The 24,485-nt window shown below is 38.0% G+C and overlaps 1 protein-coding gene across 24 annotated transcripts in view; it reads right to left on the bottom strand.

Annotated features, from left to right (window-relative positions):
* Positions 1-24,485, bottom strand: part of PARD3 (par-3 family cell polarity regulator) — a 444,438-nt gene that overhangs the window by 238,573 nt on the left and 181,380 nt on the right. For 19 of the 24 annotated variants that reach the window (XM_068673555.1, XM_068673556.1, XM_068673553.1 and 16 more), the window contains exon 5: positions 14,792-14,923. The exons of the other annotated variants lie outside the window; for them this stretch is intronic. In XM_068673555.1, the coding sequence (XP_068529656.1) occupies positions 14,792-14,923 (132 nt within the window). The remainder of the gene's footprint in view (positions 1-14,791; positions 14,924-24,485) is intronic. 24 annotated transcript variants of the gene reach the window in all.

Below are 24,485 nucleotides of genomic sequence, written 5' to 3'. Positions count from 1 at the left end.
GATTAAAGACACAGGGAAACAAAGCTCAGCGGTCTCTTGATCACATATTATCATCTCTAAATCAGTTCCATTCATGCATGGTCATCATTACAGTGTTGTAACGCAGTGCACATCTCAGCATGATGGGAAATGAGTACTGGTTTCCTCAGTCAGTTTTCCCCATTACTTACAGTAACAGTAGAACATTTGCCAGGAGAACAGGAAGCTAAACATGGCAGTAATAAAATTCTTAGAGCAAGGGAAAATTTTGGAACTCAGTTTTGAGAATGGAGTTTAATCGTTCCTGGTTCCCTTATAAATGGTCTTCTTGGACATTTATTAATAAAACTGGAAAAGTATCCAAAATTGGGAAGTTTATTTATTTATTATTTTTTATGACAACTGAGAACTTCAAATAAGGATCTAATACTCCTCTTCTTTCAAAACAAAATCCTTTCAGCAAAACACAACATGAATTGAGTGAGAATGAAAGCTCAAATAAGTTTGTGAAAAAACACTACGCTCTCCCAGTTCCATAACACAGTAAAAAGGGGTTACAGCACATAGGAAAATCTACAAGCATATGCAGATACTAAAGAAGACGACCAATTCTGCTCCTCGGAATTTCACAGCACTGTTTCCTTTCAAAAATGCTTTATCAAGGGAAGAAAGTATTTCTTTTGGCCTTTTAATAGTCTACATCATTGCTAAGAAAAATAAATCAAGGCAGACCACACAGTACAAAAAGCATATTACAGGTTGTTGGAGCCACGTATCTAAAAAGGAACATGTTTTTACCTTCTAATGCTAATATTTTCATGTAACTCATTATTTTCTGCAGCACTACGCAAAATACTAAATAGAAACCAGAAAAAAGAAAGAAAAAAAAAAAAAAGATTAAAAAGGAAGCAGGTCCATATTCTGGTTTGAAAATGAACTATGAGCAAGTAAGTACAACAGGAGGTAAAAATAAACTTTTAAAAACTTGGTTACAAAAATATTCAAAAAAGGCTAAAAATCCATCTGCTTATTTCTTAAAAAGCCATTAAATTTGACCTTAAAGAATGCATTATATTTCAAGTGAGAAGCACAGTGCATATGTCGGAGAAAAGATAAGAACAGCAGAGCTTTCAATATTCACAAATAAATACAGAAGCAAAATATTTGATAGATGTGCTAAACAGTTACCCTAGTATATTAAAAATTGTTTACATATTGTAACTTTTTTTTGTAAACTTGTCAGGGATAAACATATAAAATGACTCGAGTTCTATCAGTACATTCTTGAGATGCTAGAACATGCCTGAATTCATGAGACATTTATCAACTGAAGATACACCCGTTTGATTGAAAACAGTCTGTAAAACACTGTATGTGTATTTTGTTTCTATTATAATATATTTCATTAGTATTTTTCTTGGAATTTAAACAAAAATGTTCCTGCTTGTGTGAGTTTCAAGTCATTAGCGCCAAAACTTCAGCCAATGTTTCATGAGAAAATTACTGAATTATGTCTGTTTATGATTATAACACAGATTTCTCAAGAAAATTATTCCCTCCTGAGCATTAAAAACTAAACGAGTATGAAAGACTAGAATGTGTTTAATGTGACCAAGGTAGCTTTTCCCGCCAAAATGCTTCAATCTAATCCAAGGTAATGTTTGAAAACTTAAACAAAGTGTAATAAAAGTTATTTCACTTCCAAAAATGACGTGCTTTTACTAGAAAAGACTCGATAAAAAGCTATCATTAAAAAAACCTCCAAATCATGAAGGCCAAGAATTTTACAATGCAACTGCTGTAAATAATTTCTATTTTTTTAATGCAAGTTCATGGATGAGTCAAAAAGAGCATGTGTGAGAAAGAAAAGAAATCCCACTGCAACTGAGAAATTAAACTGAAAAATTAAATCAAGGAGCCAAAAAACAGACACACAGATGGTAAAAACTGGCAAAAATAAAAAGTAAAAATCGTGCTTTTAAGTACCAACAGATGCAGTGACTTTAAAATATTACTCCTTGAGGATACACAAAGACAATAATCCCAGATTGTGATTTCTGGGCCAGTCTACTGCTGCACTAGATCCACAAAATACACCGTATTGTACAGAGAAAAAATGACGTGTCAGACGTGGTGATATCGGCACTGCCAGTCTACTAAAATATGAGAGAAGAAAATTAAGCTATCCAACACTGTGAAATTAATGTCTTCAGGAAAAAAATATTAAAAATTAAAAAAAAAAATAACTGTGTAAATGAGATAAGAGAGGTGACTTACAGAATCCATTTGCAGATTTATAATACTACAGGACTAAGCATGAATTGGTTATTTAAGCACTTTTGAAGCATTCTTTTCTGAAACTATTCTGGCTGCACACCCCAGCTGGAAGCGAGCCTGTGCTTCCGAGGTTCAGCATTGTTCAACTTTGCCACGTTAAAAGCTTTGCTGGTTTCCAATCTTATTCCAGGTCTCCTGACTTCAGCCACCACAATCACACAAAGCCGTCATGGTTCAGGCTACCAGTACTAACACAGGGAAAGAGAAATAATACAAAATCTGAAATTTGAGAAACTGCTGTGTGCTTTAAGTTCAGTTTTTCCTGAAAAATATTCTTCAAATCAAAAATAGAGATAAATAATTATCATTCCTACTTTTAAAACACGCTGCTAACGACTCGTGTTGCAAATTGATAAGTGAATTAAATTGATACTGCTACCTTATTTATCAAAACCAGCACCTTACACTACCACAATGATTTCAGGCTAGCTGTAGGTATATACCCACAGAGTCTACAGGTTTTGGGGGGGCTAAAGCAAAGTAAAAGTCAAAGAAAACAAAACATTATTCTTTACTACCCCTTTTAATATGCAAACAATTACACAGGACACTTTCTCCTCTAAAACTCAAGGAGGATATACTATACCCGATAAGCATATGTTAAGAAGGTGACTGGAAAATCACTTATCTAAAGTCAGCTCTACAATTGATGTAGGGATACATTTAAACATATAGACACACACATTTATATATGTATGTGATGTCAATGAGAGCACTTTAAAACACTGCTTGTGGAAGTGGGCAGCTAGGAACAGTTTGGTATTCCCAGTGCACTGGCAGCATGGCTGCTCTGGGCGTGCAATCCGCACTAGCCTGCCCAGGAATGACGGTGTCAGATGTTGCCTTTGCACACAGCCTGGTTTTAGTGACCTTCAAATCACCAGCAAAATCCATCAGTTCTGATGAGAGGATGAGTTAAAACAGTCTTCACGAAGAGAGCTATTTATATTGATGGAGTATAGCTACAAGGACGAAATACTGATGGGTTTACTTTCTGAACTCTGCGCTTTGTTGTTATAATTATTGCCTAGGAAATCAAGATAAATAAAAGTGGCTTGATGGAATAGTCAGTCTAAGTTTCAATAATTTTAAATAGAGATGCTCACAGATATGACTGCTTTCTTTTGGGGCATTTAATTTAGTCTGCGCTCTGGATAAATGGGTTGAAATTATAAGCAATCATGAATTCTTGAGCATTACGAAAGTAAAGATTTTTGAAGACAAATGAGGGTGTCCACGAGGAAGAGGAAATTAAGCTTTGATATAAAGTGACTGAACACTGGCTCCCTGCCAAGCACCCTGAAGAAATATTGGTAGGACCAGAGAGGTTTTGTTCATACTCAATACCTCACTCCACAGGTGTTTATTCCACAGCATGTAAGAATGTTTACAACATACAGCCTGAAGAATATCTTTTTTTCTTTCCTTTTGGAAATAGTTGCACATATGTATGCTGGCCTCAATATTAACTGTGAAAATAAACAATGCTTTAAGTGGCAAATGTGCTAAAATAACGCAAATAGCCAACTGATTTTGCTCATATTTAAAAATAACTATCTCTGGGCTGAAATATATGTATATATATGTAGTATAAAAAATCAACCCAAATGAAGTTAAAGTAATCACATGCAGCTGGGATGAAAGTGAGTGATACCTAAATATGGAATGCTTAAAATATAACATACAGAAGATCGGAACTTAAAAGGAACATTTATTTCAAAAGCAAAATCTTTACAGCAGTCTATTACAGGAAATCTTTAGTTCATTAATATTTGTAGTGCCACTAGCATCATGTGTTTCCAATCGATTGCTTCCTCATGGAAACACTAGCTGTGCTGAATTTATTTTAATTTTGTATACCCCGAGTATGGAACTTCCATCAGCGAGAGTTACAAATCAGTTTTCCTTCTTTGGGACTGAGCAAAAACCCTTACCAGTGCCACAAGGCAGCTGGCAGTTAGTTGCTGGGTCTTACAAAAACAATTTTATTTATTAAATCGGATCAAATAAAAAGAGAAGATTAAAAGAAAGGCACATCGTTGCTTCTCCTGGTTTGCATTTGACACATACAAAAGTAAATAACTGTTTAGTACATCCTGATTTCCTACCCAACCTAACACCTGTTCTCTCTCCTCGTCCTCTCACCAGCACTGGATGCTATCTAGATTGACCATGTCAGATGCAACTCCAAGTATTTTCAAGATAAATTCAGGATGGACTTACTTTCAAATCAGTCAAAGAATGAATTGGCAAGGCTGGTCTATTATCTTCTTTTTTCTTCCCCTTATACCAATTAAATAAATTAAAATCTTGTGGTATATCCCATCAGCTAGGTCACATTACGTAATTCCATTCACTGAGTTGCTGCACTCACTAAATCTTGTGTCATTTCATGAAGAATCACGACATTTCTCAAAGTAACCTATAAATTACATTAACCACTTAATATAGCTAAAGAGGACAACATTAAATAACGAAACACTCATACTTAAGCAATAAAATCAAGATTAAATTTGAAACCACAAATAAAACAAAAACACAGACAAATTGCTCCATGTAATTCAATTATTAACTCCAAGTTATATAGTACCATCATCCACCTTTACAGCAAAGTGCAACTACGGCATTAAAATCAGTTGCCCATGCAAGGTTTTTAAAAAATAACAGACTGTTATTTACATCAATGGAAAATGAATTATCTCTTCCACAATCATCAGGTCAAATTTGGCCCTCTTCTGCAAGCATCTTCCTATAACTAATAAATTACAGAAGGAAAAATAATCATCCTGCTATAATTGAACAAATTAGTTTAAAATTCCCATTCATATAAAATCTGTCATCTTCCCTTGCCCAAAATAAGCACTCTTACTTTATTTCTGTTCTGTTTGGAATTAATTGGCTTGCGTGACCCCAAAGGATTTACCTGAATCTCTCCTAATAACTACAGTGAGAAGCAACAAGTCCTAATTCCATGTTCCTGTCTGGGTAACTCATTGTGTTTTATTGCAGAAAATACTACAGTTTCCACTACAAACTTGTAATACAAATAATTATTGAAAATAAGTAACATTTGCCATTTAGAAGAAAAATTGTACCAGGAAGAAAATTAGACTATTAAAAAATAATAATAAAAAAGAGCACTTATTTTTCCATTTCAAGGCAAGCAAATTCTAAAATGAAAATCAAATTAACTGAAAATTAAGTTAACTTGAAGCTTTAGCTAAGGCCAGGCTGACTTTTAATGCAGAGTTATAAAAGTTTGGCTTGGCAGCAAAATCAAGCAAATTCTCAGTCCTGGATTTTCTTATGATTTGAAAGGAACAGAGGGAAAAAAATGCATTTGAGACAACTTTTCAATTTTAAATGGTGTCTTTCTGATAGAACATGAAGAAAGACATCAAGACACCTGAAAATAAAACAGAAAAGGGATTTGGGGAGCTGGGGTTTTGAGACGGCATCACTTCTTTCCTAGGAAGAAAGGAAGAAGCTTTCCAGTAGAAATATACATTGCAAATCACAAAACAGACATGCAGGAAGAAGAAAAGAAATGAGAAAATGAGAGCACAGAAGTGTTTTTTTTCTTTACATTAAAAATATCAATATCAGACACTACCAGTACTATCTTCTGAAACATAAATGCAGAATCTCTTTCTAAGCAGCAATGATACAACTAATCATTTGCACATTTACACTTTGGTTAAAAGGCCGGAATGCAGCAGAATGTGAATTTTAAATTAAGAAGCTTCACCAAGGGCGAGGAAGAATCCTCTATAGACACAATTAACAAAATTGGTTTAATACACTTAAAACTTTTAACCTTGTGGTCTTTGAAGCAGACAGTGGAACCGCATTTATTTCAGGTTTGTGCTTAAATAGTTTTGTCCAAAAAGGCAGGAAAACAGCGTTGTGTGGTTACCAGCAACCCTAAAAATGCCCATGAGGTGCACCAACCTCATGCACTCCCCTGAAAAGTTCTAGTGCTATAAACTAATGAAATAAATTATCTTGATTTGGTGAGATCTATTTTCATTAGCTGTATTACCCACCAAGGGAATGAGGACAAATTTTAATTTTATTAATGTATTTCACTCCTGCGTTACCCTGGCAGGCTGTATTGCTCACTCTCACATTACAGAGGCCATCGCAGCGCTCCCTGGGCTCTCCTCCTTGCACGTTGGGCTGTGCTGATCTGTGCTGAGCCAAGCCACCCCACTCGGCCCCATGTCAGGAGCCTGGGGACCAGCGCCAGGGAGCTGCGGCACCGCCAGCCATCAGCACCTCCAGCAGTAAGAACTCATCGCGCCTTCCCACCAGGGCTTCTGAGGACACAGCATGGGAGCAGCAGCAGGCACATCATGAAAATACCGAGACCGTTTCTGTTATAAACAGCTATATAGTTGGGATACAACATTGTGTATGCCTGTGCTAAGAAGAAAACACACTGGAAGATAAATCTCCTCCTCAGCGCGATGAAAGGAAAGGAAAGCAAGTTTTTAAAAGCAGAGAAGGAAGATCTCAAACATCCCTTTAGACAAAACATTCTTCTATGCACAGTAAGGGACCTTCAGATGTCCTTATCTGACCTGCTATCACGGACAGGCAGCAGTCAAAAAAGCCAGAGATGGTACTGTTCTGCAACATGTTTAGGAAATGGTAGGAAAAATAACAGCAATAATTTATTTAAAGCTTCTTACAGAATCTCCATGTAATTTAAAAGAGTTATGACATATTTCCCTGGTATCATAGCTTAATTACCATTAACTACCATTATAACATGATTACTTAAATAGTTTGATCCAAAAAGGGCAGGAAACCAGCAGTGTGTGGTTACCAGCAACCCTAAAAATGCCCGTGACGTGTGCCAACACTCCTCAGTAAGGCTTTGCAGAAGAGAGTAGGTCTTGTTCAGACTTTAGCCCAGTCCATCTGTACATAGGTGTATATGTATACATGTCTGTAAGAGAGACTGTTTCGGATACACATCTGCATATGGTGCATGTCTATTTCGACAAGAATTAAAATCCATGAGAGGTTTTTTGTTTTGTTTTGGTAAAGTCAACTTTTTTTTTTTTTTTAATGTGGACTACTGACACCTCTCCACATACAGAACTGCATCCTGCCACTGCATTCATATCTACACAGCAGCACATAACCAAACATAGGCTGTAGCCCTGAAACTGTCTCACCTATTTAATACACAGTATGAAATGACAGATTATTTTTGAAGGAGAACAAGATAGATGCCAGCATGAAACACTGTTTATAAAAGCAGCACTACTACAGCTGTCCCCAAGCAATAAAGCTGTTTATTCCAACCTCCTATCTCATATAAACCGAAACCCTCAGCACAGAAAAATAACATTAAAGCTGTTCATAACTCCAAGACAAATACAAAAAAGAAACTCTTTCCAAAATATACAATTCAGGGCATGTCCATAAATGTCCATTTTGCATAAAAATACACAAGCTTTTGAATTCCACGATCATATTTTCTTAAAACTGACACATATTGTAGTTTGAACTTTGAAATTTTATCTCTCTACATACTAATGTATTCATTATAAAGATGGGCCTTTCTCTTTAAGGCTTCTTCTTCTGTGGTTATACACACATTTAAAGAATATTAATAAATATGTGTATTAGCATACTCATATCTGAGCTACCTGAAGAAGACGACATAGATTCTTCTGAATTCGGCATATGTGACAACTATTCTAATGGGAAAAGAATTTGAGTCTACACAAAAACCAGGCATAGATCAAGTTAGAACCTAAAACAAATGGCTTTTAGATATGGAAATGAAGTTTAGATTTAGAAATCTGGATCTGAAGCCATCTGGATTCAAAGTCAGACTCAAATCTAGAGAAGACCTGCAACTCCGATTCTCACAGTAAAAAAAAAAATAAATAAATAAAAATAAAAATTTCAACCTTCTAAAGCAGAAATCACAAATATAAAAATACAAAATTGACATGGCCATCATAAGAGCTTGTTACTGTGGGACCTGGGCACCTAAACACCCAGCAGAGCCTCAGCCACTGGAAGTGTCTCAGTGGAGTCCAGCCTGGAGGCAGCTCAGTTGCTCTCACATACACCTCAACACCTAAATACAGGCAATACAGGCATCTCATTTTGGATCTCACTGCACAGTGTTTTTTCTAATGTAATAGTAGTAGTGGTATTAGTAACAACAATAATAATCATAGATACAATGGAGGAGAACATTGAAACAAGTCAAGAGAATAATCATTCAATTGCGGTTGTGTATAGATTAGTGATACCTAACACCACTACATTTTCTTCTGGGAAGTTTAATGGTTTTGACTCTATCATATATACAAACCATCCCTAAGGTATGATTAGTCAAAAAATGTATGTATTTTATTACACCTGTGTGCAGACATGGCTCCGAGGCATCATGGTGCTCATCTGACAGCCACATGGGGCATTTCGTTGGCCCAGAGCTAGATGCAGCTGCTGCCCTTGCTGAGTCAGAAGTGGACATTTTTGTTCCTGAGCTAAAGGAGTTAACACTGTGCAAATATGGGTGCTGACCATCATAAAATAATGTTGACCATCCCAGCAGGTGGAAGCCATCACATGGACATCACATAGGATCACATGGACAAGAACCAGCCTCAAGTAGTGAAAAAGCTGAGTGGGTGCAAGTGGGTATGGGACTGGGGAGACTGAACTTTTGGAGGAGCACCTTGAGGACTTCTGATCAGCTCTTTGACTAACATAAACCATAAGTGAGTCCTCTACCAATGGTCACTGCTGGCCACTACCTCTACCTGCCCATGTTTACCCTATGGCCTAACACTTAATATGATAGCATATGCCAAGTCCAGCCTTTCTTGTCCTTGTCCTACAGCTCTGCCTGAAGAAACACAGCAAACTGCATGATAAAGCTGGGGCCATGTACACTGCCTGGTAACGCTTCTTTATCTCATAACCAACCACAGCATGGTCATGCGTGGTCTCGCAGTGCCTGGACAGCCTCCTGGCTGGCTGTGGCAATCCAGTGAAGTCTCCCCCCCAAAAAAGACGAGCCCCCTTCATTAGGCCTAGAGCTGTGAACATATAGATAGCATACCTGTCTTTGTGACAGAAAGGTGTTCTAAAGAACATAACATTTCCTACCATCTTTCTGTTTTACACTTTATCTGCTGTCATGGTTCTATATTCATTAAGGTTACCATTATGAAATGTACATACTCAGATAGGGAGGAAAGCAATTAGACTCCATTTGACACTGTGCAGAATAACAGAGAACTGGTTAAGACTGAAGCCTAGCTATTCCTTTTTCCAAATCTTTAACTAGCAGAATTCCTTACTAATGACAATCTTTTCCTGCAGTTTCAATCTCCACACATGAGCATTTTGAGGGAGGAACAAACTCTGCCCCTCAAGCCTCTCCATCTCCTGTTCATGAAACACAGAAATTGCAGACCTTTATGTAGTATAATTACAGAAATAGTAAAACAAACAAACAAAAAAGTAAAAAATAGACCTGTTGGACAAGGAGAAACACAAAAGAGGTACACCGGTGAAAATAAAGATGATTATATACATTAGCTTTACCCCCGTGAAACATTTAAAACTAAACAGAACAAATTAGCTACATTTCTACCTTCTATTCTTATATAAAGGCATAAAATAGAATCAGGGCTTTTGTTGTTAAATGAAAAATTTGACAACATGGGTAAATTGGCATATAAGAATCCAAAGGAAATTAATGGTTTAAATTCACCAACCTATCTCTAAAGCTCTGATTTTCTTTTTCAACTGATAGTGCTGAAATGCACTAATTTATACCATCTGAATGTTTTTAGAGTCGATTCAATCATATTAAAAGCAGGCCTTATTGTGCTGAAAATAACAGCTGAAGGCAGGTACTCTATAGCTGGAGATTTAAGACCATATGCTATTTGAACATCTGATCTCATTGTTGGAAAAGGAACCAGAGAGACTGTACAAGATCACTATGGATGGATGTCATAAACAACTTACCAGAAGTGTTCTGCACAGCAAATTTCTGCTCAAGAGGACAGCAATAGCAACCACTTCTCATCCCATTTCAGGATATAATTTAGTTGCTTTCATCTCTGGCTTTTGCTAGGTACTTGGAAGCCACTGGGATTTTAGGAACCAGACCTGTTCTGCTGTAATAACCATGAAATTTTACTTCATCTCCTACCTTGCTTTCATTAGCTGGCAAGTACACATATATATAGATATGTATCAAATACAAATACATATATGCATATATATTTAAATATGGGTTTAATTGAACCAATCTCTTTGTATTTGCAAATCTGATCAACCGCTTCAAAACAAAGCAGGGCAGCTGTAGAAGTTCCCTTTCCTGCTGTTCTCGCACCTTTTCCCAGCGCACAGAACAGCAGGGTGCTCTTAATCCTTCTGCGAAATAGGCTTCTCCAACAGAGCAAGGAATATACTATTTCAATTCAAGGTTTCTTGATCACTGCCAGCTTCAATATTCGACTAATGAAACTAAAATGACCACCCAAGAGAAGCGTTCTGTATACTTAAATTTCAAAAATTGGTGAAAATTTAACTCTTTCATATGTTACATTTTCATGTCTCTCTGGTACGAAACAGCATGATTCCAGATTTGATCAGGCCCCTGAGCAAGTCTTGAGGTGAAATGAAGAAAAAAAAAAAAAAGAAAAGATTTCTCAAATAAAAGTGATATTACCATATAGATGAATTAATTTGGATAGAAGTAAAGTATTTCAAGTAATTCCTCAAAGCCTGGTTGCTGCAGGAGAAAAGAAAGTGCTGTGGAAGGGAAGGTGAAGAAGGGAGAAAAAAAAACTTTTCTTAAAAGATTTCAGAATTAATTTTTTATCATTATCATTTGGCAATCTGTATGGCAGAACTAGTGAAATTACTGGGTGAAGCAGTAACAAAAAATACAGGCCTTAATTTTCTAAACTTATTCTGAAATGGTATTTGGATTTTTGATTTTATAATGGCAAAGTGATTCTCTGGTACAGTTTCACATAACTGCCTTCATGGCCACAAGAAATACCAAAGCTTTCTGAGAATTACACTGAGCAGTTTGCCCTGTGGAAAACTGGAGAACAAACTGGAACAAACCTCAGGTAAAAGTAGCTCACCAGCATATACAACCATAACATCTTAAAGGATGCAGGAGGCAAAATTAATCTTTCCCACTTCTTTGATGTATCATTCTAATTTAGCAGAGCCTAGTAAAGCTCAATAGGTAGGAGCAAAAGCAATTACTTCAAGGAATTTTAACAGGCTTCATGCATTCTTCCATTTAAGACACTAAGACCTACACAAGTCTAAAGAAGTATTTCTCTACAACTACTAGAATATAAATCTAACCTGCCTTGATTAGTCCCTGCTACAGCAGCCTATAATGATTTCCTAGAAAGGAGGTATCTTGCACTTTCATCTGCAGGGCAGGCCATGATGTTGCAGGACTATTGTTTGCTCTGTGGTTCTGGTTATCGGAAATGAGGCGCTGTCCACAGAAAAACAACTGCACTTGTTTGGCACATCACAATTCCAGCAAATGTTCGTGTATGGTAGAAACTGACAGCGATCATCCTGACATTTTTGCTGTGTTTTTTCTCCTTATATTCTAATGAGGAGATGAGGCAACTTTGAGAGAAGCAACTCAGTCCAAGCCAGGAAAGCCGCCATCCAAGAACAAGCCCCTGGAGTCTGCCAGATGAACGCAGTGTTTCCGACCATCCAGCCTGCAGAGCCATAGAGGCAGGTTGGACCAGCACTGTTATCATCCCTCCTATCTGTCATGAGCCCTGCACAACTGGTTTCTTCTTGGCATGGCCTAACACCTCTCACCAGACCTACCGTCTGCTACTTCTTATGCACGTACTGGCACAGACCTCTCCAGCCGCCTCCAGGGCTGTGCTGAACACACAGGCATTGGTCTGGAAGTCGCTAAATGAATTGACTTTGCCAGATTAGACTACACTGCAGCCTTTTTGTTGGAGCTTCTCATTTTGCACGTCTGCTCTCAGGTTACCCATTTCCACTGACAGTATTTCTACAGTTTTGAATACAGAGCTTTAGTAAAGGGGAGAAAATAGGATATGGAAAACTATATTGCAAGAAAAATAAATGCTATATACACAACAGCATTGGAACTGGAATATATAGAATATTTATAACTAGAATATTTATAAATTCAACAATATTTCTGAGTGAGTAATATGCTTTAAAGCCAGGGGCAGTAAGATAAGACTGGCCTTTTGTCTCTGGCATGATTATCTCATCTATTTGTAGTTCCTGCAGTTACAAGAACTCGTTACTTGTCTTTTTAAAAGAACAAGAACGTGACTGTGTTCTGAAATTTCTGGTTTGCTTATTACCACACTTTCCAGAAAAGTCCACTAAATTAAACAAAAAGCAAACAGAAGTGAAAGGCCTAACCAATGAAAAACAAAAAGCCCACAAAGGACACTGAATAAGATACAAGAGTTTAAAACCTAAAGACAAAGGGAAGGGAATTTCTCCCCTAGGCCCATCCCTCCCTTCTCTGCAGAGCTGTGCTTCAGCCCTTCTTCACCACGGGCCTTCTCCTGTTCATACCCTGTTAGTTGGTTTCCAGTCTAATTAATTATCCTGCTGGCATGAAATCGCACAAGCATCTTCCAGGTACAGACAGATTCATTAACACATTGAAAGAATTAATCCTTTCTCTTTCAAAAAACAACAAACAAAAAGCCAAAACCTTGCTCAGAAGAAATATGAAATTTGCAAATTCAGACTTGGACCGGTTAACTAGGGTAATAAATGCACTTTCAGACTACCACTAGTGCCCAATTATTTACCTGATTTGTGAATAAATTGAACTAGTTAAGCTGTTCAGAGACTAAAATCAGCAGAAAACTTAATGCTTCTTTGAACATGGATGCTCATCTATTAAAATATTAATGTACCCAACATTTTACAGGAAGATCACTATTAAGATTCCCAATCCAACCTCTTTTGCTGAGACAACAGTTTCATTAACTGCCACAGTGAAAATCTAATGACGCATGAAGTATGCCTCGAAAACATCAAACAAACAGCACTATCACAGGAGACACCTTCAGATTTGGGCACCAACTTTCCATTGCAATATAGATGGAGACGACAGCAGTAAAACTCACCCGTACTACCTGGACTCCTTCTGAGAGGAAAACAGCAATGGAATTGCCAGCACCGTTCCTATCATTAAATGTGCAGAGGAAAAAATACAAGGACCAAGGACAAAGTTTCTTCATGAGCCGTATGAGCTGAAATGAATCTGCAGCTAATCACAGATACAAAAATAGCCAATAGCTCACATTTGTTGGTTTGTGAGGGTTTAGGGTGTTTTTAGTTTGTTCGTTTTTAAGGTTTTTATACTGTGTGATATTACTTAGGTAACATTCTTTAAATAAGAATAGGGATGAATAAACAATGTTTGGAATACCCTAGGATTAAGGCATGCTGAACTTCAACTATCAATTATGACTTCTGTGGGTAAGGGAGAGCAGTCGCAAGATACCAACCCAGGTTTGGATTTTAAAACTTTTCCTCTGTTCACACAGCACAGTGTGAAAAGCTTGGGCTACATCAGGAGGTAAACTTCTCTTTGAAACTCATCTGTATAAAGCAAATTCTGTTTTTATAGCCTAATGCCATGAAATACAAACCTTGTACAATAATGTCAATGCAAAAATTCAACATTGCATAAAGAAGAAAAATGAGAAAATAATCCCACATATGCACTATTCTATGTATAGGCTTCCTGTTATACCTCCAGTCTCCAGAATAAAGCTGCATTTTCATTGTACATTTCAAGACACTTCTTGAAAAATCTCAGACACAGACAAATACATGAAGTGACTGCTATGCAATATTAATTTAAGACCTTCAACCCTCTATGACTGCCAGCTTATTAATATAGGAAAAACAAATTGGAACTACTGTCTCAAAATATCCCAAGATCAGAAGTGGTAGAAATGTACACTAAATAAATATGATAGCAGTTTCTTCATATTTATTATTCATATATTTTGCAAGGTTAAGAATAACAAGCATTTAAAACTGCAATATCTAACCTGACCCACATTGGTCTCTTGTGTAATAATATTATTAACTTTTAACAGCAAAATATTTATAAAAATAATAGTCTCTAAATAAATTAACCCTCTTGGTATCACTTGTGAAGAACAGCAGTATTTCACATACTATATAAGTGGGTGTATAACCCAAAAATGAAATAGTTTGCAGCTGCCCAATTTTGCGCTTAGTGCAGTTTTTTGGAAGCAGAAGCAATCCCATACAGATTTAGTCAGCATACTTCTGGAGTTTGAATCTTGCCTAGAGAGCCAATATCACATAAGAATATACTTCTATGTAATACTTTGGAGTAGCATAACGATTAGATCGAATAAAGTAATATATATATATACATATATATTACCTGGTCTTGCCTCTCCAGCCACTTGTCCACCATGGGATGACTGGCACTTAACGATGACCGAGCATTGTCTCTCTGAAACTGGTTAGACCAGCTACTAGTATCTCGTGGTAGGCTTCTGTAGTTTTCATCTTTCTATTTTAAAAGAAACAAAAAAGTGGCTTATAAAAAACAACCAGTCCTTGCACATCATCAATGCAGCTGGTTATTAAAATAACACAAAAGGAACGCGGACAAAGGAGAAAGCAGGGCTGGCTGGTCCCAAGAAGCAGCCACATGCACACCTCGACTGCCTGGTGTGTGCACGTGGCCGCTCAGTGGCAAGAGCTCCCCTTCCTTGGCACCCATGAAGTCCAAACACAGCCTTCAGTGGGTTGGTAGCTCCCAAACCCACTTCAGAGAATTTTTTTCCCCTGTCCCTGTTTCCTTGGTTAGCCTGGGGATGTACAAATACAGCCTTATCTGTAAAACTGCAGCAGGTGAAGACTGTGTAGGTGGAGACTGTGCTAAATTGAAATGCATTTATCACATTGTGATAAAAATATTTATAGATTTTTAATTGATAAATTATAAGCATTTTCTGCTTATCTTTCCCACAAGTACAAATTCTTCAGCCTCTAAAGACACTTAGTCCTTACCCAGCCTGATCACCAAAAGCCAATAAAAACAAGTGGCAGATCCTTAGTGTTGGGAGTTACCCTTAGCCCAAAGCCTACAGACCAATTGTTGATTTATACCCGTTAGTGCCCTCCAACTGAACGCATATATGGAACTGAAACTCCCCCCAGCTTTTCAAAAACAGGTTGTAAATAAGGATTCTTCCTTCAGAAGCAGAATATTTTTTCTAGTATATCTACCTCAATACCAAGTCAGACAATTTAGAGAGTATCTATTTTTCTTACAGTCATACATAAGCAAATAAAATAGGAGTGTAGTTCTATATATTTTGCAGTATTACTGCCTCTAGGAATCTTGAAAATCTCTAAAAAAAACCACCAGTGCACATTCACAATTTTATTATTTATAGCACACACAGCAAAGTTTTGACCCCTTTTCAAATCAATACTTCATTCCATCAGCATAAGTATTTCCTTCCCCTATTTAGTCTATTGATATTTCTTTTGCCTGGCACAGTGTTAGTCCAATACTCTAAAACACAGACTGTAGCATCAATTCCCTTACAACTGGCTGTTACAATTTGATTTCTTGTAAATGTATGACATGCTTTGCTAGGAAATTGAACTCTCGATATAACTGTGATACATAGGAGAGTTTTCAAAAGCTTCCTGGGTGAGAGCAGTCTTTTTCTATACATATCAAACTTAAGCTTTCTTAATTGAGGACAAGTTCTTTTCTTGAAGGGGACTTTGTAGCATAAAAGAAATCTTCCATTTTGTGACATTAAAGTTTGAATTCAACCAGCACAAGATATCCTTGCAAAAATACGCCTGCACAAGTAACTAGCCTAATAAATCTGCATCATAAAATAGTTTAACCTATACTTAAACTAATAGTTAACCAAATGAGTAAGAACTTCACATCTTTCAACTACTGAAATGTTCCAGTTTTCCAGTGTGATTAACCACACATCAAACTAACTCCTTGCTTACAAAAGGGATAGTGGAAGTCAGTCACCACTTTGTACAACTGCAGCAAGAGCCATAAGAGACAGGAAACAGTATGCAGAAATTGATTTTTTCCTATTGCTTCTCTTATTCAATTCGTTTGGTGACAGAGGTGGCACAGTTCCTATAAGCCAAAACAACAATTTGTCTTGCTCAAAGTGGTGGAAAGGTATAACAACAAAATCAAAACCTGGACAAAAAATAAAGAAGGGTTATTTTATGCACATAAAACCCCATTCAGTTGGTGCATGAGTTATTGTTATCTGACAGTAACTTGTTATCTGACAGACCAGTCTGAATGAATAGAAATTTCTTCCTCTTATGTTTTCTGTATCCCTATACTTTATAGATAATTCTATTTTTAGTGATTCATGTTTACAATCTTCAATACAAACAAAAAGACTTCTTTTTTCTATACTACACAAAAATCTCTCTCCACAGAGCCCCCATTAGCCATGTATAATCCAGATTTTTTCAAAAGTAAGAGAGAAGGAAAAAAAATAAAAAGTTCATCAAAGGATGATGTTCAAGGAAGTGTTCTTCAATCATTCAAACACTAAGTGTCTCTGATCTGAATTATGCAGGACAACAGTTTGCTTACAGTTTATATTGGAACTTCCTGCTGTGAAATGTCTTTTAATATCACAGCACACAATACAGGTGAAATTATCTTTGCTAAGAGTAAAAGAGAGTTAAATTAGGCCTCTGTTTGGTTTAGCTATACGGTATCAAGAATTCTGCAAGGAGTTTATGCCTAGTAATATCTGTGCTGGCCAGAAGAATATATTCTTCCTGTCTACCAAAATATTTTTGCTGTAGTCCACTTCCACAGAAGATTGCCTTTCTCTTGATAAGGCATACACCAGATCACTTTTTACAGAGGGTATTAAAAGTTACTCAGCAATTTTTCTGGAAGAGACGTGGTCCCCATGACTTCTTGTGCTCTGCAGCACAGCTCAGAGACCACTCAAACCAGCACTATCATCAGCATGTGACAAAATACTTTACCAGGGTTTGAATCACACACAGAGCCAAACAGTAAAACAGAAAAACAACCTGTCATAGATAAGAATGACACTTGGTTCTTTGTTGTGGCCAAAAGCTATCTGTGTGCTCTGCTGGTGGTGGCACTACTGCAAGAAGACAGCTGGACTAGGAGCACTTCTAACCCTGCTGCTCGCAATCCTGTCACCTGTGCAAGACCTCCAGATGCTGCTGGCAGCCTGGAATCCCATCTGCATGGAGATCTCCACTACTGATACTTACAGACTAAATTCAAAGATAGCAGCGGGGATGAGTGTAGGGGCCCATTCTCTTTGATATCTTCACTGATGATTTGGATGAGGGAATTGAGTGCACCCTCAGTAAGTTTGCAGATGACACCAAATTGGCGGGAAGTGTCAATCTGCCGGAGGGCCTGAAGGCCCTGCAGAGGGACGTGGACAGGATGAGTTGATGAGCAGAGGCCAATGGGATGAGGTTCAACACGGCTAAGCGCCGGGTCCTGCACTTTGGTCACAACAACCCCATGCAGTGTTATAGGTTTGGGGCAGAGTGTCTGGAAAGCTGTGATGAGGAAAAGGATCTGAGGATGCTGATTGATGCTTGCCTGAACATGAGCCATCAGTGTGCCCAGGTGGCCAAGAAGGCCAACAGCACCCTGACTTGCATCAGGGATAGTGTAGCCAGCAGGAGCAGGGAGGTGATCGTCCCCCTGTACTCTGCTCTGGTGAGGCCACACCTCGAGTGCTGTGTTCAGTCTTAGGGTCCTCACTACAAGAAGGACATCAAGACCCTGGAGCATGTCCAGAGAAGGGCTACGAAGCTGGTGAAGGGTCTGGAGCACAAGTCCTGTGAGGAGCAGCTGAGGGAACTGGGGTTGTTTAGTCTGGGGAACAGAAGGCTCAGGGGAGACCTTATTGCTCTCTATGACTACCTGAAAGGAAGTTGTGGGGAGCTGGGGGTCAGCCTCTTCTTGCAGATAACCAGTGATGGGACTAGAGAGAATGGCCTCAAGTTGCACCAGGAGAGCTTTAGGTTGGAAATTAAGAGATACTTCTTGTCAGAAAGAGCAGTCAGGCATTGGAAAAGGTGGTGGAGTCACCGTCGCTGGGGGTGTTCAAGGAAAGGTTGGATGTGGTGCTCAGGGACGTGGTTTAGTGGGTGACATTAGTGGTAGGGGGATGGTTGGACCAGATGATCTTGGAGGTCTTTTCCAACCTTAATGGTTTTATGAACTATAGTGATGGAAGTGAAAAACACATAACTGCAGCTTAGATGTTGGGGCTTACTGAACAAGCTGCAATGCTGTTTGCTACTTAAAGCAAACATACAAACATATATATGTTGTAAAATATGCAAATGAATAACCCAGAAAGCTTTCCTTCTATTCAGCATGATTTGGCATTAGCACGCCCGCTCCAAACATCCAACTGGGAAAGGTATGTGTCGCTTTTAACTTCAATACCATAAAGAGAAAGATTTTATGGTGCAGAAGCCATCAGGGTCACGCAGGGAATTCTCATTTCTTCTGGAGCTGCAGCTGGAAGCCCTCCTGAGACTGGTACTGACACGCACCATCAGTTACAATTAAATGCTGGAATTTTTTAAAAAAAGGTTCTTTACCAAACATCTTTGGGGACTGTGGGCCATGGCAGGTTTATGATATTTGAAATGGAAATTGATCAATATAACACTAAAACTGTCAAATCACCATATTGCCACTATACTTAATAGTAGCATTTTGCAGTATTTTTAATGAGGACATAGAATCTAACTCCTTAAGATTTAGTTCAGCGTGGTGTCCCTGAAGGGCTTTGCTGGAGGCTTGGGTGAAAGGGGACAGAAGTGAAGCGATTTTGTTGTACTTTTAATTTCAGATGAATTGAAATATATAACAAGCTCCTCATCAAAGACTCCACAGCTTGTAGATGAAATGATACATTAGTATGATCCATGTACTTTAATTACTAGCTGTCAGTGCATAAACTCATTAGTGATTTTACCCTGCAGTTGTACCACTAAAGACTCCCAGCGTTACTAACCCAACAGAAAGTCCTTCACACCATACGGTGCCTTGTCCATGCCTGTTACCTCATTTGCAACTACACCGCTTTCCAAATTGTAAAGGAAGGGAGTTTTCTTCTTTCCTTTTGCATCCTGTATCTCTAATGTAAAGTGTAGTGAATGGTCGTTTCTCTTACTACTAGACATCAATACAACAAGAGTCAAACAGATTGAAGACTTTGCTTCATGGCAATTCTCTGGAAGGAGATCCAAAAATCTCAAGTTTTCTCTATAGCTATTTCTACAGCAAGTTATTCACCTCTTGTTCAGGAGCTTCACTAAGAGAAACCATTTGGGGCACTTGAAAATTTTTAGCTATATCTTTTTTCTTGTATGCTGCACCTTCTGGAGAAGGGTTTTTGATACCTTGTGATGGCCTTGGACTGAGGCCATATGTCCATGTTGATGAGAGACGGGTCTTTGCTTCATCTTCTGAGATTACAATTTTCATTTGATCAACTTTGGGCAAGTAAATGTTTGTAAGTATATTTATTGGTTGAATCATTATAAAAGCTGCTCTTCTTTCTTTTTATGCTCCACTGTGTCCATGCTTGACCCTGGACAGTTTAATGTCATACTTGGACAGGACTGTAAAAGCTGCAATTAACAAAACACCCATGTCATGAATTTAAATACAGCTCTAATACACACATCTGTTTACTAATTCAGTAATATGTTTTTTGTTGTTGTTGTTTTTGTTGTTTGGTTTATTGGGTTTGTTTGTTTGTTTGTGGACTTTAAATAAATAAATGAGGAACAAAACCAACTGGACCCCATTTCTTTTTTTTTTTTTAAAAAAAAAAAAAAAAGCACATCTATTTTCCAGGGAAAATCCATTATATATGGGAAATTAATTAACCCAGAAGATGTGATGTACTTACAGAAATTCGCAGTAAAAAATACTTCTTACCTAGAGATCAGATTTGGATTCAATCTTGGATTCAATCTCTCTATTCATGAGCAGCTTTTTATCAACAAATTGTACCATATTTCAACAGTTTACCTGAGCAGGAACTGAGTAAGTAACTCTTTATAAACATGTGCGTATCCTAAGAAACTGACACTACCACTTGGGTGATTTTGCTTTTCCTCTCAGAAGATTCAGTTTATTTATCTCTCTACAGTTTAGTTTGAAAGCTAGCTTTGTTTGCTGTATATTGGAGAACAAGACCTCAGAAGCTACAATAACCTGGATACAGCCCAGCCAAATGCATATAACAAGAATCCAGTCCCAATCACCAAGTAACTATCAGGAGCTTCTAATCTTAGGCCATTACTAGGAGTAAAGAGAGGACTCTTGTATTAAAGGGTTACCTCGTATTTATGCCTCCTCTTAACTCCAACCTGGAACATGGACCACTTCCACCAACCCACAAAAAATGTCTTAGGATGCAAAAGATGCATATCTAATATTCCAGTGCAGAATATAGTCATTTGTATTCCATGTTATAATGGAAATATATGTGAAGAATGACAACACTACAGTCATTCTGATGCCTTTAGAAAATCTAGAAAGACTTGTCTTCAGAAATGACCCCTTCTATGGATCTGTGAATAGAAATAATTTATTATGTGTTGACAATAGCTCATTAGATGCCAACGAGGAGAAAGACAACATAAAAGCCAATGTTCCGAAATTTCCAAAGTTGTGCAATTTCCAAAGTTGTGCAATTCCAATTCATATATTCCATATTATGCCTTGATTGACAAGCAAGGTCTGATCTGAAGAAAGAGCAGTATGTAGGGGCCATGATGGACAGACAGTTTTCTGTACATGTGGTGCTACATGTAGCTATTCAGTGTCAAAGAACATGGGCTAAATTAAGAGTAAACTAAAAACTGTGACACTGCCTATCCAAATCATTCTGTTGGTCGCTCTTGTTTACAAGGGAAAACAAAAATATCATGATCTTTGCAAGTACAGATGCAAAAACAAAACTTACCACGCAGTGTATATTGTTTTTTCTCAGACTGAGGGACAGGAAAAAAAGCTTCCTCTTCAATTCACTCCTTACTTGTTAATCTCACAATAAAATCTCATGAGAGGTAATGCTAAACAACCAAAATAACATATGGCAGTTGATATTCTGTAATTATAATTCTGAAGCTGGATTTTATTTCTGTAAGCTTCTTGAAACAACACTAAAAAGGCATCGCCTTCCATAGCATCATTTTAAAGAAAAACAAATGAATCAGTTAACTTAAAATGCCAAGAAGCTACAGTTCTGATTCCTGTACACATAATACTTTCTAAGCGGTTTCCCCTTCCATTTTTTTCTCACACCGGTGAATTATTTTTTTAGACCAACTGTAGAACATCTAGAAAGTGTTCTTTAAGAAAAATAAATCACTTAGGTCTTTTAGACTTCTTTTAAAGCTAGTAAAATTTTGTCCAAAATAAAAATAAAAATAAAATATTTTTTTTTTTTTTAAAAAAGAGCTGATTTACAGTTCCCTCCCAAGTTGCAATTCCAACTGGCCTGTACAACAATATCTGTAAAATCAGACCTCTTTTGAAATGTTCTTGACTCAGTCAATTCCCACCTCATTTTGCTGTGCTGCTTTAAAGGATTCTAAATAGTTGTTTATATCCAGCTATTTATGAATCTATACAGTTATTTATGTGCTATAATGGAATTATGCACAGTCCTGTCATTTTCACTGATATTTGATTTTGTACCCAATGCTTTATGTCAATTTGGATTTAGTGAAACAGCATTTGTAAAGCTGTTTATTTATCTTAATGTTAACATCCCTTCATTTCAATCCTTGGGAGAGCCAAGAAATTAAATTCCAGGAAAGGAAAAAAGCTGGCAATTAAGTAATTTCAAAAGTATGCTCTGAATATAGGATTTAACAAACAGGATTTTATAAATATAAAATACATTTGGAGAGTTAAGGGAGACAGGAAGCAGCAAGGTACAGGAAACTTCACAAGAATCTTATATTTAGATCTCAAAATGAAGAATATCTTATAAAGCACCTGCATTATCCTTTTAAGTGTAGGTAAATGCTTTCAGGTGGTCATACCTCTAAAATAAGCATTTGAGAATATCTTCAACCTGCTGTTTTTATGTTGAGAAAATTGTGTCTGCATGCCTGAAAACAACAAAAATTGGTTGAGGGGGATAAGAGAACCATTCTGTCTCCTCAGGCTAATGAAACTTAATTTTTCTTTCCTCCTTACCTCAAGGAAGGACAGTGCCTTACGGGCAGAGCCCCAGGCAGCAGCAAGGCCCAAAGGCAGCGGCTGTGCCCTCACCACGCCACCACCAGTGTCCCCTCCGGCCTACCCAGCCCTTACCAAAATCAGCCCCATGTTCTGCATTTAACAATATAAACGGGACTCAGTGGGGCTCCCTGGACAGCTGTGAAGGAAGCAGTTGGCTCAGCCGATTTGCAAATTCATTTCAGACCTTGGCCAGACTCCTTCCCAAGGGCTTTACCAAGACAGGACAAGCAGCACCTGTTTCGGCCCAAATTCAGTCAAGCCAGAACTAAGCCCAGAAGGTTTAGCCCAGAACTAAGCCCAGCCTTTCCTGGTTTTAAAGGTAAGTTCACCATCTCCGTCCGAATCACACTGCCCCTTTGTACATGTATATATTGGTTCTATGGACAGTGAATTTCAGTCTGAGAAATCTTTTTTTTTTTCTTGTATGACTAGTATTCATTACAAAATGACATAAATTCATTTAAAAATACAACAAATGCAGAAAAAAAAAAAAAAAAGAAAAAAAAAAGGCTGGAATAATCACTGCTGACACCACCCAGACTCACATCAGGACACTGCAGGAAAGCCCAGACTGCTGCTGCGTGGCTCGTACTGCACGTGCGACTGCCTGCCTGCTCGTCCAGCCAAAATCCAGGCCTGCTCTGCACCAATGCTCAGCCTTGGTAACACGGAAACAAGGCAGACGGACAAATATATGAATATGCATCGGCAGACACTCTTGAAACACAAGTGTATACTGCAAATGCAGTGTAAATACACTGCTCTGGGTTATGATCAAATAGATGACAACAGGTCAAAACCCAGATCCAACCACTGCCAATGAAAACCTATGTGCTTTTCTAATCTTAACAAAATCACTACACCTGAACATCCAGTCTCATTTTCTTTTTTTTTTTTTTCTTTCCTTAAATTATTCAATTTTTTATCAGGTTACTCTTTCATGCCTGTGCATTTTTGGTCTCAAACCCAGACAGAGAGATAGTAACAAAATTAAAAAAAAAAAAAGAGGTGAACATTTAAACATGGGATTTACAAGTACATGTACACTTCGCTGAATGGCGGAGGAAAAGTCAGCCATTCATTACAACTTAAATTTCCCCATACCATGTACTTGCAAGATCCGTGCCTTTCACCACCTCTCCAAGAGATGCTGTACTCCAGCACCACCGAAGTGTAAAGACAAATATCCCCTGCACGTTCCACTACGCCTCCATCACCAGAAAGCACTTGCTCCTCCTTGGCAGACCCTCCTTGGCAGTCCCAGCTCATGATGCAGCACCTTGTCCTCTCACCTACAGGCCAGACATTGCTCACCTGTCACACAGACAGAGGGATGGGGCAGCACAGCACTCTGAGAGAAAGACATATTCTTCCTGCCTCACTGATGAAGAGCAGAGATTGAGAGCAATCAACACACTTGCTCAACTTCAGACTGGATGTGCAAAAAAACCACCAGTTCTCAGACCTCTGTAGCACCCTGTGCCAATAATCCATCTCGTTTGGGGGACAGAGGGGAAATTTGATAGATGGGTTTCCACAAGTGGCGATCTCCCAGTGAAAAAAAGGTAAAAGAACAAGAGATGGAGAAAATTGTAACTTACTTTGGATTGGCTGCTTTTATTGTTGGCTTTTCCCCTGCTTCTTAACAAGTCTGGTCATGACTGACTTTTGGATCCAAATAGCTGAATCCCGCCTGTGTACACAGTACTCGGCAAAGAGCAGAGCACAGCATCAAGTGATACACGCTGTCTGTTATCTCTCTGTGCACCAGGCA

The sequence above is a fragment of the Anas acuta genome, chromosome 2 (assembly GCF_963932015.1).
Source record: "Anas acuta chromosome 2, bAnaAcu1.1, whole genome shotgun sequence".
NCBI classification, from domain to species: Eukaryota; Metazoa; Chordata; class Aves; order Anseriformes; family Anatidae; genus Anas; species Anas acuta.
This window is presented reverse-complemented; position numbering and strand designations above follow the sequence as displayed.